Below are 18,900 nucleotides of genomic sequence, written 5' to 3' on the forward strand. Positions count from 1 at the left end.
AAAAATATACCCACTACGTTATGTCAAGAGAAAGCACATAGAAAAGTTATGGAAACGTACAAGCCAGTGGCTCCATCTTGTTGTTCAACACTTCCACCGGAAGGAGGAGCCACTGGCTATGAAGGTTTGCACATTTCAATAATTTTTTGTGTATTTTCACCTGCTGCTGCTTGGTGAGTAAATTTTTTAACTGTTCGATTGTAGTATATTACTTGATTTCGTTACAGCTGCAAATTAAAGGGACAAAATCTTAAAACAAAGTAAAAATAAAGGTAGTTGTAACAAGGTTGATATGAACAGAAAGAATGCTTTTTTTATTGTATGTATTTGAGTGGGGTTTGCTCTGTTGGACCTAGTGGTAATGTGCTTCTTATGAGCAGCTGCCTTAGCCACTTTGGCCATCCAGACATGGTCCCTTATCGACTCAAATTACCAAGTTACTGCATGGTCCAGCACAAATTTTCAACTTTTGCCATTGCATTAGCCACTCATCCTTTCCTTCTCTTTCCCCTTCCTACATTACATGTTTACAGTTTGGTATTGTGTGACAAATTTTAGTTAGCAATAGTAAATATTCTGTTTGAAAATACAAAAGAAGAGGTTACTTGTCAAAGAGACTGGGAAGGCAGTAAAATACCAGTTAATTACGTCTTTGTTAAACAGAGATTTAAAAACAATCGACATGGTGAAAAGTATTAATGGTATTGATCAGGTTATAAATGTAATAACAGTGAAGAGTACGGTGAACTTAATGAAAATATAAGCCCTAATAAAGGCAAATGAATGAAGGGTTTAAAGACAGTTATCAGTTTGAAGCTTCTTTTAAACATGAATTTGAAACTGGTAGAGACTAAAGTTACAATGCTTAGCAATAGACTGCAAGGCAACCTAGTGGATGATGAATGGCTAATCATTTTGAGTGTTGAAATTGTTGTTGTTGTTGTTGTGGTCTTCAGTCCTGAGACTGGTTTGATGCAGCTCTCCATGCTACTCTATCCTGTGCAAGCTTCTTCATCTCCCAGTACCTACTGCAACCTACATCCTTCTGAATCTGCTTAGTGTATTAATCTCTTGGTCTCCCTCTACGATTTTTACCCTCCACGCTGCCCTCCAATGCTAAATTTGTGATCCCTTGATGCCTCAAAACATGTCCTACCAACCGATCCCTTCTTCTAGTCAAGTTGTGCCACAAACTTCTCTTCTCCCCAATCCTATTCAATACCTCCTCATTAGTTACATGATCTACCCATCTTATCTTCAGCATTCTTCTGTAGCACCACATTTCGAAAGCTTCTATTCTCTTCTTGTCCAAACTGGTTATCGTCCATGTTTCAATTCCATACACGGCTACACTCCATACAAATACTTTCAGAAACAACTTCCGGACACTTAAATCTATACTCGATGTTAACAAATTTCTCTTCTTCAGAAACGATTTCCTTGCCATTGCCAGTCTACATTTTATATCCTCTCTACTTCGACCATCATCAGTTATTTTACTCCCTAAATAGCAAAACTCCTTTACTACTTTAAGTGTCTCATTTCCTAATCTAATCCCCTCAGCATCACCCGATTTAATTTGACTACATTCCATTATCGTGTTGAAATTAGAGACAACAAATAAAGTGTAGCTATAAGAAACAGTAATAAAGGAGTAGTTGCACTCAGCAGTGGTAAGAGGGTGCCTGATTCTGCAACTGTATGTTCAGTTAAAAAGTGGCTCCAGTTGCTAATAAGAACTTTATTAAGGCCGCATGACAGTTTTAGGCCTTTACAGGTGTGCCTGAAAGTTATGCTGTAGAGAAGCATCATCAAACAACATAACTTTCAGATACACTTGAAAATGGTCTAATATAAGAGCCAATACCGATCGGATGTGCTTAGTGAAATTTTTACTACAACTGAAGCAGATTTTCATTAATTATCAATGAAATTATTTTTACCAGTTAGTAAGACTTTATATTAAATAATTTTTAAAATGTTGTTGTTGTTGTGGTCCTCAGTCCAAAGACTGGTTTGATGCAACTCTCCATGCTAGTCTATCCTGTGCTAGCCTCTTCATATCCAAGTAGCTACTACATCTGTCTGAATCTGATTATTGTATTCATCTCTTGGTCTCCCTCTATGATTTTTACCCCCACATTCCCCTCTAGTACTTAACTTGTGATCCCTTGATGACTCAGAGTGTGTCTTATCAGCCGATCCCTTCTTCTAGTCAGGTTGTACCACAATTTTTTCTTCTCTCCAATTCTATTCAATACCCCCTCATTAGTTACATGATCTACCCACGTAATCTTCAGCATTCTTCTGTAGCACCACATTTCAAAAGCTTCTGTTCTCTTCTTGTCTAAACTTTTTATCATCCATGTTTCACTTTCATACATGGCTACACTCCATACAAATACTTTCATAAAAGACTTCCTGACACTTAAATCTATTCTCGATGTTAACAAATTTCTCTTCTTCAGAAACACTTTTCTTGCCATTGCTAGTCTACATTTTATATCCTTCCTACTTTGACTATCATCAGTTACTTTGCTCCCCAAATAGCAAAACTCATCTACAACTTTAAGTGCCCCATTTTCTAATCTAATTCCCTCAGCATTACCTGATTTATTTTGACTAGATTCCATTATCCTCATTTTGCTTTTGTTGATGTTCATCTTATATCTCTTTTCAAGTCACTGTCCATTCCGTTCAACTGCTCTTCCAGGTCCTTTGATGTCTCTGACGGAATTACAGACACATCGGCAAACCTCAAAGTTATCATATTAACAGAATCTTCCGTCGGTTCTTGGTAGAACAACATTATAATAATAAATGAAAAGCACCAGTTTGCTTTTGTTCTACAACATTATTTTTATTGCTAACCGGTTTTCGGCTTACAAGGCCATCTTCAGACATTTACTGAGTATTATTACCAAAGAAGTTAAATGTTAGCAGACAACATTGGAACAGAAGTAACACATCTAGAGTGAAGTAGAAACATACAGTGAGTAACATCTTTGCTATGAAATAGTAAAAACTGAACAGTACATAAATAACAATGGAGTTGACAGGAAAACCTTCAGCACAAAATAGGAATGGCATGCGTACATAACAGTTTCTATTAATAAACAAAACTAATAAAATAAGATAAAATTAGTACTAGACAAGGCTGCATCAAGAGGTATGAAACATGGAGAGTGATACACAACTAATTAAAAAAGAAGAGACAGTTGTCAATGTAAATACAGAATATTTGACAACTGTCTCTTCTTTTTTAATTGGTTGTGTATCACTCTCCATGTTTCATACCTATTGACGCAGCCTTGTCTAGTACTAATTTTATCTTATTTTATTAGTTTTGTTTATTAATAGAAACTGTTATGTAGGCATGCCATTCCTATTTTGTGCTGAAGGTTTCCTGTCAACTCCATTGTTATTTATGTACTGTTCACTTTTTACTATTTCATTGCAAAGATGTTACTCACTGTATGTTTCTACTTCACTCTAGATGTGTTACTTCTGTTCCAATGTTGTCTGCTAACATTTAACTTCTTTGGTAATAATACTCAGTAAATGTCTGAAGATGGCCTTGTAAGCCGAAAACCGGTTAGCAATAAAAATAATATTGTAGAACAAAAGCAAACTGGTGCTTTTCATTTATTACTCAAAGTTATCATTTCTTCTCCCTGGAGTTTAATACCTAGTCCAAATTTTTCTTTTGTTTCCTTTACTGCTTGCTCAATATACAAACCGAATAACATTGGGGATAGGCTACAACCCTTTCTCACTCCCTTCTTAACCACTGCTTCCCTTTCATGCCCATTGATTCTTATAACTGCCATCTGAATTCTTTACAAATTGTAAATAGCCTTTGCTCCTTGTATTTTCTCTCTGCTACCTTTAGAATTTAAAAGAGAATATTCCAGTCAACATTGTCCAAATATTTCTATAAGTCTATATAAACACAGATTTTCCTTGCCTTAAGCTATCTTCTGTGAGAAGTCATAGGGTCAGTATTGCTTCATGTGTTCCTACATTTCTCCGGAATCCTAACAGATGTTCGTCAACATCAGCTTACACCAGTTTTTCCATTCTTCTGTAAAGCATTTGTGTTTGTATTTTGCGGCCACGATTTATCAAACTGATAGTTCAGTAAATTTCACACCTGTCAGCACCTGGTTTCTTTGGAATTGGAATTATTATATTCTTCTTGAAGTCTGTATGTATTACGCCTGTCTCACATGTTTTGCTCACCAGATGGAAGAGTTTTGTCATGGCTGGCTCTCCCAAGTGTATCAGTAGCTCTAACGCAATGTTGTCTACTCCCAGGACCTTGTTTTGACTTAAGTCTTTCAGTGCATTGTCAAATTCTTCTTGCAGTATCATATCTCCCATTTCTTCTTCATCTATGTCCTCTTCCATTTCCTTAACATTGCACTGAAGTACTTTGCCCTTGCTTAGACCCTCTATATACTGCTTCCACCTTTGTGCTTTCCATTCTTTGCTTGGGACTGATTTTCCATCCAAGCATCTCTACAGGTGATTCATTCTCTTTTCTACAAAGGTCTCATTAATTTTTCTCTAGGCAGCATCTATCTTACCCCTAGTGTTATATGCTTCTACATTCTTACATTTGTCCTCTAGCCATTCCTGCTTAGCCATTTTGCACTTCCTGTCGATCTCATTTTTAGGTTATATAGCCTTTTGCCTACTTCATTTATTACATTTTTATGTTTTCTCATTTCATCAATTAAATTCAATATCTCTTGTGTTACACAAGGATTTCTACTCGCCCTCATCTTTCTACCTACTTGATCCTCTGCTGCCCTCACTATTTCACCTCTCAAAGCTACCCATTCTTCTTCTACTGTATTCCTTTCTCCTGTTCTTGTCAATCATTCTATAATGCTTCGTCTGAAACTCCCTACAACCTCTGTTTCTTTCAGTTTATCAAGGTCCCATCTCCTGGAATCACACCTTTTTGCAGTTTCTGCAGTTTTAATCCGCAGTTCATAATGAATAAATTGTGGTCAGAGGAAATGTCTTATAAATTTTAAAAGAAGGCAAATTAATTGTATGAAAACTGAAGTCTTCTTGTTTTTATTGATGTAGAGAGAAACTGTTTCCTGAACCAGTCATTCGGAACATGGTGTATCAGGTCCTCCAAGGACTTGCTTTTATGCATAGGCATGGATTTTTTCACCGTGACATGAAACCAGAAAATTTGCTTTGCATGGGACCTGAACTGATTAAAATAGCTGATTTTGGTTTAGCCAGAGAAATAAGGTCTCGTCCACCTTACACAGACTATGTATCAACTAGATGGTAAGTTTCTTTCCATCATATTAAACAAGTTTAGTTCTTTGCTTGTAATTTGTTGACTGTTTCAATCAATAGTATAAATAAGTTGAGGTGATTATTTTAAATCTGATTAGTTCATATTGTTTACAGCAACTCTCTATTGGTGACATTATTAAATAATTTTTCTACAATGCAATTTGTGGCATACCTTACAGGTACCGTGCACCGGAGGTCTTGCTGCATTCCACAAACTATAGCAGTCCAATTGACATTTGGGCTGTTGGCTGCATTATGGCTGAACTATATACATTTCGCCCATTATTTCCAGGAAACAGTGAAATTGATGAAATATTTAGAATTTGTTCCATCCTTGGCACTCCAGATAAGGTACAAAGTTACAGTATTGAAAGTGCTGCTGTTGGTTATAGAACTGCTCTATTGGTTCCACTTAAATTTTGAAAATGGTGGATATTAAGTAGGACATTTTTACTGAAGGTTTGAAAAAGTGTGGGGAGGTTTGACAACGTGTAGACTATCCTAGAATGTTCACAAAAGATATTTGAGGAGACTCAGTGAGAGATGTGCAAGAACAGTTACAGAGAGTCCCTGGCATTAAGACTATTACAATTTGTTCAGTGTAATCAAGTTATTTGTTTGAAATGTGTATCACTGTTGTTTGGGACTTATGATAAGATATGGATTCTTGTAGGAGATTTAGAAACATGTTAGAACTTTAATTTATGTTATTGGCTCATTCCATACCGTAGTGAGAGATCACAATTATGAACCGTTGAACCTGCAAGTAATTAAACTGACTGAGTATTTTTAGGACAGCCTGGTTCACTGAAGTATTACAGTGTTTATATTTCCCCACTTTCACTGAAATAGATCATTATTAAACAATGGAAACTCCAGGTTGGAATATCAATAATATTAGGAAAAGAATACCGTATTTACGCGAATCTTGAGCCCACTTTTTTTACCATGTGAAATACTAAAAATTGGGGTGCACATAAGATTTAATGGTGCATTAGATTTGAGTACAAACTTGAATTGTTCACCGTTATTTCTTACCCCTTGTGATCTGGCGTAGTAAAACATTTATTTAACTCTAGAGAAAATATAGGTATGGTATCTGTGAATTAAAGAGAGAAGATGTAAATTGGGTAAGAAGTTATCAAGTTAAAAGAGCTGGTAATGTGTTTTCATTATGCAATGGAAGGCAAGCAGAGAAGAATATTGTATGAAGCTACTTTCAAGTGTAAAGTAATTTAAAGTAATTCTTTATGCTGAAAAACATGCTAACAGAAGGGCAGGAAGAGAGTTCAATGTAGCTGAGATTAATGTTCACTTATGGAAGAAACAGAAATTGAGATTATTTGCAACTACCACTACTAGAAAGAAATTCACTGGACCTCACAAAGGAAGACATCCTGACATTGAAGTAAATGTTTTGGAATTCGTCTGAGAAAGGAGGAACAATGGGCAACATGTGACCAGTGACACCATAATAAAAAAAGCAGAAGAAGTGGCTGCAGCTCTTAATATTCCGAAGCAAGATTTTAAGGCTAGCCGGGGATGGGTTGATTGCTTTATGAAACAAGTGGGCTTATCTCTGTGATGCTGTACAATATGCCAAAAGCTTCCACAGGATTTTGAGAAGAAACTTCAAGAATTTCAGCAGTATGTTATCACACTCTGGAAATTTTTTGATGGGCCAAATAGGCAACACTGATGAGACTCCAGTTTGGTTTGATATGCCACGTAATTACACGATTGATGAGAAGGGTACAAAAGAAGTTACCATCAAAACATCTGGGTGTGAAAAACTGTGCATAACAGTAATGCTGGCAATCACAGCTGATGGGAAAAAAACTTCCCCCTTGTTTAATCTTCAAGCAAAAAACAAGCCCCAAGACTCCGAAAGCTGTTTCCTAATGACGTCAGTCTTCAGAATCAAGAGAGGGGATAGATGACTGAAACTTTGATGCTTGACTGGCTCTGAAACGTGTAGGAACTCCATCCTGGTGGGCTTTCCAAGCAACCATCAATGATTTGTCTTGATGCATTTTGTGGTCATCTCACTGACAATGTAAAAAAGAAGATCCACAGCTTACCCAGTGATCTTATTATTGCTGGAGGAATGACTTCTGTATTACAACCCCTGGATGTCAGTATTAATAAACCTTTCAAAGGTTACATTCAGGAACAGTACGAAAAAATGTTTTTGTGAGCCAAATCAAAACTGACACTGTCAGGAAAAATTAAACGTGCTGCACCCTACATTATTGCGTACTTGGTTTTAGCTGCCTGAAAACGCATCGAAGCACCAATGATCGTAAAATCATTCAAGAAATGCTGTATTTCAAATACTCTGGATGGCATTGAAGATAATGTACTCAGGAACAACACCGAGGATGGTGGTGAAGGGGGAAATCGATCTATTTCTAAAGTAGACTCTTCGGAGGATTCCAGTAATGATGACATTAGTGAATAATGATGAGTAATGCCTGTAATTTACAGTATGTTTCTTTGTATGTCATGTAGGTAATCAAGTTAGGCATTCTTTTTAATAATGAAAATTTCACTTATTACCATCATCATCATCATCATCATTTAAGACTGATTATGCCTTTCAGCGTTCAGTCTGGAGCATAGCCCCCCTTATAAAATTCCTCCATGATCCCCTATTCAGTGCTAACATTTGTGCCTCTTCTGATGTTAAACCTATTACTTCAAAATCATTCTTAACCGAATCCAGGTACCTTCTCCTTGATCTGCCCCGACTCCTCCTACCCTCTACTGCTGAACCCATGAGTCTCTTGGGTAACCTTGCTTCTCCCATGCGTGTAACATGACCCCACCATCTAAGCCTGTTCGCCCTGACTGCTACATCTATAGAGTTCATTCCCAGTTTTTCTTTGATTTCCTCATTGTGGACACCCTCCTGCCATTGTTCCCATCTACTAGTACCTGCAATCATCCTAGCTACTTTCATATCCGTAACCTCAACCTTATTGATAAGGTAACCTGAATCCACCCAGCTTTCGCTCCCATACAACAAAGTTGGTCGAAAGATTGAACGGTGCACAGATAGCTTAGTCTTGGTACTGACTTCCTTCTTGCAGAAGAGAGTAGATCATAGCTGAGTGCTCACTGCATTAGCCTTGCTACACCTCGCTTCCAGTTCTTTCACTATGTTGCCATCCTGTGAGAATATGCATCCTAAGTACTTGAAACCGTCCACCTGTTCTAACTTTGTTCCTCCTATTTGGCACTCAATCCGTTTATATTTCTTTCCCACTGACATTACTTTCGTTTTGGAGATGCTAATCTTCATACCATAGTCCTTACATTTCTGCTCTAGCTCTGAAATATTACTCTGCAAACTTTCAATCGAATCTGCCATCACAACTAAGTCATCCGCATATGCAAGACTGCTTATTTTGTGTTCACATATCTTAATCTCACCCAGCCAGTCTATTGTTTTCAACATATGATCCATAAATAATATGAACAACAGTGGAGACAGGTTGCAGCCTTGTCTTACCCCTGAAACTACTCTGAACCATGAACTCAGTTTACCGTCAACTCTAACTGCTGCCTGACTATCCATGTAAAGACCTTTAATTGCTTGCAAAAGTTTGCCTCTTATTCCATAATCTCGTAGAACAGACAATAACTTCCTCCTAGGAACCAGGTCATATGCCTTTTCTAGATCTATAAAGCATAGATACAATTCCCTGTTCCACTCATAACACTTCTCCATTATTTGTCATAAGCTAAAGATCTGGTCCTGACAACCTCTAAGAGGCCTAAACCCACACTGATTTTCATCCAATTGCTCCTCAACTAATACTCGCACTTTCCTTTCAACAATACCTGAGAAGATTTTACCCACAACGCTGATTAAAGAGATACCTCTGTAGTTGTTACAATCTTTTCTGTTTCCATGTTTAAAGATTGGTGTGATTACTGCTTTTGTCCAGTCTGATGGAACCTGTCCCGACTCCCAGGCCATTTCAGTTATCCTGTGTAGCCATTTAAGACCTGACATTCCACTGTACTTGATGAGTTCCGACTTAATTTCATCCACCCCAGCTGCTTTATTGCACTGCAATCTATTGACCATTTTCTCCACTTCCTCAAACGTGATCCTATTTCCATCATCATTCCTATCCCATTCTACCTCGAAATTTGAAACATTACTGATCGTTTTTTCACCTACATTGAGCAACTCTTCAAAATATTCCCTCCATCTGCCCAAGGCATCCACAGGATTCACCAGCAGTTTTCCTGACCTGTCCAAAATACTTGTCATTTCCTTCTTACCTCCCTTTCGAAGACTGCTAATTACACTCCAGAATGGTTTTCCAGCAGCTTGACCCAATGTCTCCAACCTGTTTCCAAAGTCTTCCCAAGATTTCATCTTGGATGCTGCAATTATCTGTTTGGCTTTGTTTCTTTCTTCAACATAACTTTCTCTGTCTACCTGAGTTCTAGTATGTAGCCATTTTTTATACGCCTTCTTTTTCCTTTTACAGGCTGCCTTGACTGTGTCATTCCACCAAGCTGTTTGCTTCCTCCTACTTTTACACACTACTGTTCCAAGACATTCTTTAGCCACTTCTAGTACTGTGTCCCTGTACCTTGTCCATTCCTTTTCCAATGACTGTAATTGACTACATTCAACTAACTGGTACCTTTCTGAGATCGCTGTTATGTACTTGTGCCTGATTTCCTTATCCTGAAGTTTCTCCACTCTTATCCTCCTACATATGGACCTGACCTCCTGCACTTTCGGCCTCACAATCCCAATTTCACTGCAGATTAAATAATGATCAGTGTCATCAAAGAATCCCCTGAATACACGTGTGTCCCTCACAGCCTTTCTGAATTCCTGATCTGTTATTATATAGTCAATGACAGATCTGGTTCCCCTGCCTTCCCAAGTATACCGGTGAATGTTCTTATGTTTAAAAAAGGAGTTTGTGATTACTAAGCCCATACTGGCACAGAAATCCAAGAGTTGTTTCTCGTTCCTGTTGGCCTCCATATCCTCTCCAAATTTATCCATAACCTTTTCATACCCTTCTGTTCGATTTCCAATCCTGGCATTAAAATCACCCATGAGCAGGACAATGTCCTTGTCCGTTACTCTAACAACTACATCGCTGAGTGCCTCATAAAAACTATCCATCTTATCTTGATCAGTCCCTTCACAATGCGAATATACTGACACAATCCTAATTTTCTTGCTAGACACTGTCAAATCTATCCACATCAGTCGTTTGTTTACATACCTTATTGCAACTACGCTGGGTTCTATTTCTTTCCTGATGTAAAGCCCTACACCCCATTGTGCTATTCCTGCTTTGACTCCTGACAAGTAGACCTTGTATTCTCCCACTTCTTCTTCTTTCTCACCCCTTACCCGAATGTCACTAACAGCTAAAACGTCCAGCCCCATCTTACTTGCAGCGTCTGCCAGCTCTACCTTCTTCCAAGAGTAGCCCCCATTGATATTAATAGCTCCCCATCTCATTACCATTTGTTTGCCAAGTCATATCTTAGGAGTCCCTGGTTTGTCAGTTAGAGGTGGGACTCCATCACCTCCAAAGGTCCGAGGCCTTTTGCTCTGATTGTTGCCAGCATCATATTTGTAATAAGTGATTTAAAAATAAGTTATTATTGCTTTTTATAGTTCATGTATATATTCACTATTGTTTGAAATAAAGTTAGCATTGTAAAATAAATTTCAACAATACAAAAATACCTTACCAGCAATGTGCCAAAATTCCTTTTTTTTATTAATTTAATTTTTAAAATTGGGGTGCGCATTACATTTGATGGCGCATTAGATTTGCGTAAATATAGTAGATTGCTACTCACCATAAAGGTCATCCATTGAGTTGCAGACAGGCACAACAAAAAGACTGTTATGCATTACAGCTTTTGGCCAAAGCCTTCTTCAGCAAAGAAAACACACACACCCACACAAGCAAGTACATCTCAAGCACACATGACTGCTTCCAACAGTAGCTCCGACCGATGCTGCTAGTGGAAGGGGTCACTTGTGCGTGAGTTGTGCTTGCTTGTGTGAATATGTGTGTGTGTGTGTGTGTGTGTGTGTGTGTGTGTGTGTGTGTGTGTGTGTGTGTGTGTGTTTTCTTTGCTGAAGAACTGCCAGGATATGGAGGTATTGTAACAAAAAAAAGTTGCAGGCTGTGCCTCATCTTATAACACTGTTCAATAAATGCTTGCTTCAAGTATGTATTAGGTAATGATAATAAAGATATAACTCAGTTATGATCCCAAAGCCATTAAATCATAGCAGTCCATAAGTTTTGAGTGTTCTTTTGGAAAGATGAAACTACTGTGTAGTAGACTTCAGACCATGGAGACATCCATGATTTTAATAAATACCAGTTTTTAGTATGGTAAGAGAAGACCATAGATAGGTGATGAAATAAATTATATACTGACCATTGAAAATGCAATACAGGTAAAATACACTGTTGGGATAGCATCAACATAGCTGAAACATTTGACATCTTATAGTGTCCTGTTCTGTATGCTTGTTAAGGGAGCTGAATGTCTCAAAATGGCTATACAGTGGTTTTCTATATTACTACTAACAATGGAAAACTCCCCGTCAAAAAAAATAAAAATAAATAAATAAAAAAAATTTAAAAAAATTGGAAACAGTGAATGGTCAAAGCACATGAAGTGCAATATAGAGGAGCCTGAAACAGCAACTTTGTTGTGGTCAAGTGGTTACAGTTCTGGACTGCCATATGGGTGCCCCCTGTTCAAACCTCCCTCAAACCTCCCTTGTGCTACTTCTTCTTCTTCTTCTTCTTCTTCTTCTTTGTATTCAAATTTGTGTCTGTTGTGGTGTAATGTCTAATTGCAACAGTGAGGTGTAATGAAGTGATCTATAATGACAGTAGATTCTGCATGACTACTCTATTAGCAGCCGAAAGGAAGTGGCTTTCAAATGGGAATCGCAAATGTTTGATGACAAGGTGACAAGTCAACCAAATCCTTCACTGAAAAACAACATCTGGTATGTCATACACGGCATTAGTGACAGAACGTGTGTCCAATTTAGGTGTTCGTATGAATGTGAATGTGATCACTCTCAAGGAAATGATGAAAACATAATACGTTTGTCACATAAGCTGTAGCAAATGAACGAGACAGTTTCACAATCACACAGTTTATCTGTGCTCTGTCAAACCATATATTTTGAACATTTTTGAAGTTGCATTCGATTTTGAAGTTTTGACTCTTGAATTCCTTTGTTGTAACATAGTTCACATCCAACTGTTTTTTGTTTTTATTTCTGTTAGATGTCTGTGTGGTGTCTAGTGCCACGCAAAAAACTCACAGTGAAAAATCATCCAGATCAAAATGTAAGTGTGTAACATGTGAAGTCCATCCTGACAAAGCAAAACTAGGTGAAACTATTAATTCGTTGCAAGAAATTGTGCTCAGATCGTTGGCAGAAAACAAAGTGTTAGCTGATAGACTCGAATGTCTTGAAAATGATCATAGAAAACTAAAAACCGCTGAGCATGGTGTAAGTGAATTCGACAGAAATAAAGTGTACACAGTGACCAAAGATTCCGTCGCCATTTCTAGTTTTCCAACACATTCTGGGTGTACCGGTAATGCTAACCATAGCGCAATCATTTAATCGTCTTTAGTAATAAATTCTCCTGCCATGCTCCAAAAAACGGTAGGCCTATCTACAAAAGATCAAATCGTGCACTGTCTGAAAGAAAAGTCTATTATTAAGCAAAATGTGGAACCTCACCGGCCAAAACCGTCACTCGTAAACAGAAGCAAGGTAAATTCAACATTCAAGACGACAGTTAATTTAACTAACACCGCAAATGCAGCAAGAGGAATAAACATATGTTTAATGGGTGATGGTCATCTTACAGGCCTTGACCACGAAATAAAAAGCATAAACAGTGAAGTAAATGCTTCAGGTTTTATTAAACCTGGCGCTCGTCTTGACCAAGCGCTTTCAACTGTAAACAATACCTCTCGAAAGACAGTGAAGGAAGACTTCATGTAATATGTGGTGGTGCAAATGACGTCACACACAACAATGGTTTGCATGCTGTTAATGCCCTAAAATCTGCTCTAAACCATCCAAATGACTCAAACGTCATTGTTCTCGATATTCGACACAGGTATGACTTGCCTCAATTCTCGTGCGTAAACAGGGCCGTAGCATATACAAACAGTCAATATGCAGAAATTTGCAACCGTTACGCAAATGTACAAATGGTTAATGTGCAACATTTTATTAGAGATCTTTACACCACTCACGGCCTTTACCTTAATCGGCGCGGAAAAATTCACTTAGCATCCATTATTTGTGAAATTATCGTAAATGCTAGGAACAACGTATACTCAAAACACACACATTCGAAGAATGAGTGCTCCACAACACAAGAAGACTGCAGGAATGGGTATAGACAGACAACATTGGGCAAATGGCTGCTGAAAACACCAGGTAAAGCTGATTCTTCCCAGGCTCCCAGTACATGGAAATAGACCAACTTGAATAAATGGATAGTGTAAAATACCAAACCCACTCTGTCAACCGATATTTCTTTTTTAGGGATAAATGTATAAGTGGTTCTGGTAGGGTGACACGTCCATCAAGCGTTCAACAATCCAAACTCACTTTCAAATTAATTCAGCAGAACTTTCAAAGTCTTGGCAATAAGCACAACGAGTTGGATACCATTGCAGCAATTGATAACCCTGATGTTTTAGTTATAAGTGAACACTGGTACACAGATACAGTAATTAGTGTATGTAAGCCATTTTCCATGATCTTTTGCTCTGCCTTCAGTAGAAAAGAGAAACGTGGTGGTGGGGTAGCTATCTTTGCAGCCAGTGGTAGTAATTATAGTGTAATAGATGTAAGTGCTTTCAGCATTGAGGGTGTAATAGAAATAGCAGCAATTAATTATAAGTGGGGGAAAGAGAACTTAATTATTATAGGCCTATACAGACCTCCATCTGGTAGCCTAGATAGTTTCTTTGATGTTCTTAATGAACTGCTTGTTGACATTGACAGTAAACACTGCAATAAAAATGGCTGGATTAACATATACTAACTGGAGATATAAACATTGACTTGCTGTCCAATGACTCTGTATCTAAAAAACTAATGCTAATACTAGCTCAATTTAACTTAACATTTCTGATAAACGAGCCCACTAGAGAGGTCAATAGTGTAAAATCATGCATTGACAACATTATAACTAACATGTCCCACTTTACATGCAGGGCATCAGTTCTGAAGCTTGCCATTGCTGACCACTATGCAGTAAAGGTATTGATAGAAGTTGAAAATCTTCATGTCAATAGAAAAGAGAAACAATATGTGACAAAAAGAATCACCAATGACGACGATGTTAAAGATTTCAACAGTTTGCTAAAAAGCTTACAATGGGGTGAAAAAAACAGCATTACTTTCAGTGAGTTTTCATCAGATTTTTATTATTGCCTCAATGTCTCATGTCCAGAAATGACCTTTACAGTAAATGACTGCAAAAAGATACAAAAAAATAACTGGATAAATCATGAAGTAAAAACAGTAAGAGAGAAACTTAGACTTTTCCAATATGTTGTTGTTGTGGTCCCCAGTCCTGAGACTGGTTTGATGCAGCTCTCCATGCTAATCTATCCTGTGCAAGCTCCTTCATCACCCAGTACCTACTGCAGCCTACATCCTTCTGAATCTGCTTAGTGTATTCATCTCTTGGTCTCCCTCTATGATTTTTACCCTCCACGCTGCCCTCCAATGCTAAATTTGTGATCCCTTGATGCCTCAGGACATGTCCTACCAACCTATCCCTTCTTCTATTCAAGTTGTGCCATAAACTTCTCTTCTCCCCAATCCTATTCAATACCTCCTCATTAGTTACGTGATCTACCCACCTAATCTTCAACATTCTTCTGTAGCACCACATTTCGAAAGCTTCTATTCTCCTCTTGTCCAAACTATTTATTGTCCATGTTTCACTTCCATACATGGCTACACTCCATACAAATACTTTCAGAAACAACTTCCTGACACTTAAATCTATACTCGGTGTTAACAAATTTCTCTTCTTCAGAAATGCTTTCCTTGTCATTGCCAGTCTACATTTTATATCCTCTCTACTTCGACCATCATCAGTTATTTTGCTCCCCAAATAGCAAAACTCCTTTACTACTTTAAGTGTCTCATTTCCTAATCTAATTCCCTCAGCATTACCCGACTTAATTCGACTACATTCCATTATCCTTGTTTTGCTTTTGTTGATGTTCATCTTATATCCTCCTTTCAAGACACTGTCCATTCCATTCAACTGCTCTTCCAAGTCCTTTGCTGTCTGTGACAGAATTACAATGTCATCGGCGAACCTCAAAGTTTTTATTCCTTCTCCGTGGATTTTAATACCTACTCCAAATTTTTCTTTTGTTTCCTTTACTGCTTGCTCAATATACAGATTGAATAACATTGGGGAGAGGCTACAATCCTGTCTCACTCCCTTCCCAACCACTGCTTCCCTTTCATGCCCCTCAACTCTTATAACTGCCATCTGGTTTCTGTACACATTGTAAATAGCGTTTCGCTCCCTGTATTTTACCCCTGCCACCTTTAGAATTTGAAAGAGAGTATTCCAGTCAACATTGTCGAAAGCTTTCTCTAAGTCTACAAATGCTAGAAACGTAGGTTTGCCTTTCCTTAATCTAGCTTCTAAGATAAGTCGTAGGGTCAGTATTGCCTCACGTGGTCCGATATTTCTACGGAATCCAAACTGATCTTCCCGGAGGTCGGCTTCTACCAGTTTTTCCATTTGTCTGTAAATAATTCTTGTTAGTATTTTGCAGCTGTGACTCATTAAACTGATAGTTCGGTAACTTTCACATCTGTCAATACCTGCTTTCTTTGGGATTGGAATTATTATATTCTTCTTGAAGTCGGAGGGTATTTCACCTGTCTCGTACATCTTGCTCACCAGATGGTAGAGTTTTGTCAGGACTGGCTCTCCCATGGCTGTCAGTAGTTCTAATGGAATGTTGTCTACTCCCGGGGCCTTGTTTCGACTCAGGTCTTTCAGTGCTCTGTCAAACTCTTCACGCAGTATCGTATCTCCGATTTCATCTTCATCTTCATCTACATCTACATCTACATCCTCTCCCATTTCCATAATATTGTCCTCAAGTACATCGCCCTTGTATAGACCCTCTATATACTCCTTCCACCTTTCTGCTTTCCCTTCTTTGCTTAGAACTGGGTTTCCATCTGAGCTCTTGATGTTCATACAAGTGGCTCTCTTTTCTCCAAAGGTCTCTTTAATTTACCTGTAGGCTGTATCTATCTTACCCCTAGTGAGATAAACATCTACATCGTTACATTTGTCCTCTAGCCATGCCTGCTTAGCCATTTTGCACTTCCTGTCGATCTCATTTTTGAGACGTTTGTATTCCTTTTTGCCTGCTTCATTTACTGCATTTTTATATTTTCTCCTTTCATCAATTAAATTCAATATTTCTTCTGTTACCCAAGGAATTCTACTAGCCCTCGTCTTTTTACCTACTTGATCCTCTGCTGCCTTCACTACTTCATCCCTCAGAGCTACCCATTCTTCTTCTACTGTATTTCTTTCCCCCATTCCTCTCAATTGTTCCCTTATGCTGTCTCTGAAACTCTGTACAGCCTCTGGTGTAGTCAGTTCATCCAGGTCCCATCTCCTTAAATTTCCACCTTTTTGCAATTTCTTCAATTTTAATCTGCCGTTCATAACCAATAGATTGTGGTCAGAGTCCACATTTGCCCCTGAAAATGTCCTACAATTTAAAACCTGGTTCCTAAATCTCTGTCTTACCATTATATAATCTATCTGATACCTTTTAGTATCTCCAGGATTCTTCCATGTATACAACCTTCTTTTATGATTCTTGAACCAGGTGTTAGCTATGATTAAGTTATGCTCTGTGCAAAATTCTAACAGACGGCTTCCTCTTTCATTTCTTAGCCCCAATCCGTATTCACCTACTATGTTTCCTTCTCTCCCTTTTCCTACTGTCGAATTCCAGTCACCCATGACTATTAAATTTTCATCTCCCTTCACTACCTGAATAATTTATTTCATCTCATCATACATTTCTTCAATTTATTCGTCATCTGCAGAGCTAGTTGGCATATAAACTTGTACTACTGTAGTAGGCATGGGTTTCATGTCTATCTTGGCCACTATACTACGTTCACTATGCTGTTCGTAGTAGCTTACCCGCACTCCTATTTTTTTTAATTCATTATTAAACCTACTCCTGCATTACCCCTATTTGATTTTGTATTTATAATATGTAATGATAAATAATAACAATAATAATAGACTAAAGGTAGAATTTAAGAACTATCAGGATTACTATAAAGATCTTCTGCTAGAAACTAAAAGTAAATATGTAACCAAAATGTTAAGAAACTCTACTAACACAGGTTTAGCTGTTTGGAAAGTAATAAATAGCTTTAGGGATTGTAAGGACAGATCAACAAGTGATTTTACTATAAACCATAAAGGGCATATCATGAAATGTCAATGTCAGATTGCAAATGTTTTTAATGAGTACTTTTCTTCTGTTGGAAAATCTGTCAATGACCATTTTAAGAATCTTCAGCATAGATATAGGGGCATTCCAATCAAACAAAGCATATACTTGGCCCCAACCAATAACAAGGAAGTTAAAAACATAGTAATGTCATTAAAAAATACAAAATCAGCAGGCTATGATGGGTTGTCTATCAGTACATTGAAAAGATGCATAGACAACATATCTGATGCCATGGCCACAGCAGTAAATCATGTAATTGCATCAGGTTGTTTCCCAGATAGTCTAAAGACAGCACAAGTAACCCCAATTCACAAGAAAGGTGATAAATCTAAAATTGAAAACTACCGCCCCATCTCAATCTTACCTGCATTTTATAAGGTAGTTGAGAAATTTATTTATACTAGACTAATGACATTCCTGAGTCAACACAATTTAATATTTGAAAATCAGAATGGCTTTATGAAAAACAAGTCAACATCAGTAGCAGCAGCACAATTAATAGACAAAATAATAACGGCCATAGAGAACAAGGAGTATGTAACTGGAGTGTTCCTTGATCTAGAAAAAGCTTTTGATTGTGTCATCACCATATTACTTGACAAGCTGTGGAACCTGGGTATCAGAGAAACTGGCTATGAGCTAATAAAATCGTGTATGAGCAATAGAAAACAATATGTCTTGCTTAAAGCAAACAGTGGGTCTTACAAATCTAAAATTACTGATATCAAATATGGAGTGCCTCAAGGTACTGTGTTGGGACCCCTTCTTTTCTTGATTTATGTTAATGATATACAGTATTGTTCTCCTAACTGTACAAAAATACTGTATGCAGATGACACATCAATAGTGTGTAAACACAAAGACTATGAGAGTCTGGAGGTACAATGCAACAGTGTAACTAATGAAATAGTCAAGTATTTTAATGAAAGCCATCTAAATGTAAGTGCTTCAAAGACTGCAATGATGGAATTTAAC

General features: G+C 37.7%; 1 protein-coding gene across 5 annotated transcripts in view; it reads left to right on the forward strand.

The window, feature by feature from the left end:
• LOC124790011 (serine/threonine-protein kinase dyf-5) overlaps positions 1–18,900 on the forward strand; it is a 249,491-nt gene that overhangs the window by 93,568 nt on the left and 137,023 nt on the right. For all 5 annotated transcript variants that reach the window (XM_047257558.1, XM_047257555.1, XM_047257560.1 and 2 more), the window contains exons 5-6: positions 5,101–5,313; positions 5,505–5,676. In XM_047257558.1, coding sequence (XP_047113514.1) covers positions 5,101–5,313; positions 5,505–5,676 — 385 coding nt within the window. The remainder of the gene's footprint in view (positions 1–5,100; positions 5,314–5,504; positions 5,677–18,900) is intronic.

The sequence above is a fragment of the Schistocerca piceifrons genome, chromosome 3 (assembly GCF_021461385.2).
Source record: "Schistocerca piceifrons isolate TAMUIC-IGC-003096 chromosome 3, iqSchPice1.1, whole genome shotgun sequence".
In the NCBI taxonomy this organism is placed as follows: domain Eukaryota; kingdom Metazoa; phylum Arthropoda; class Insecta; order Orthoptera; family Acrididae; genus Schistocerca; species Schistocerca piceifrons.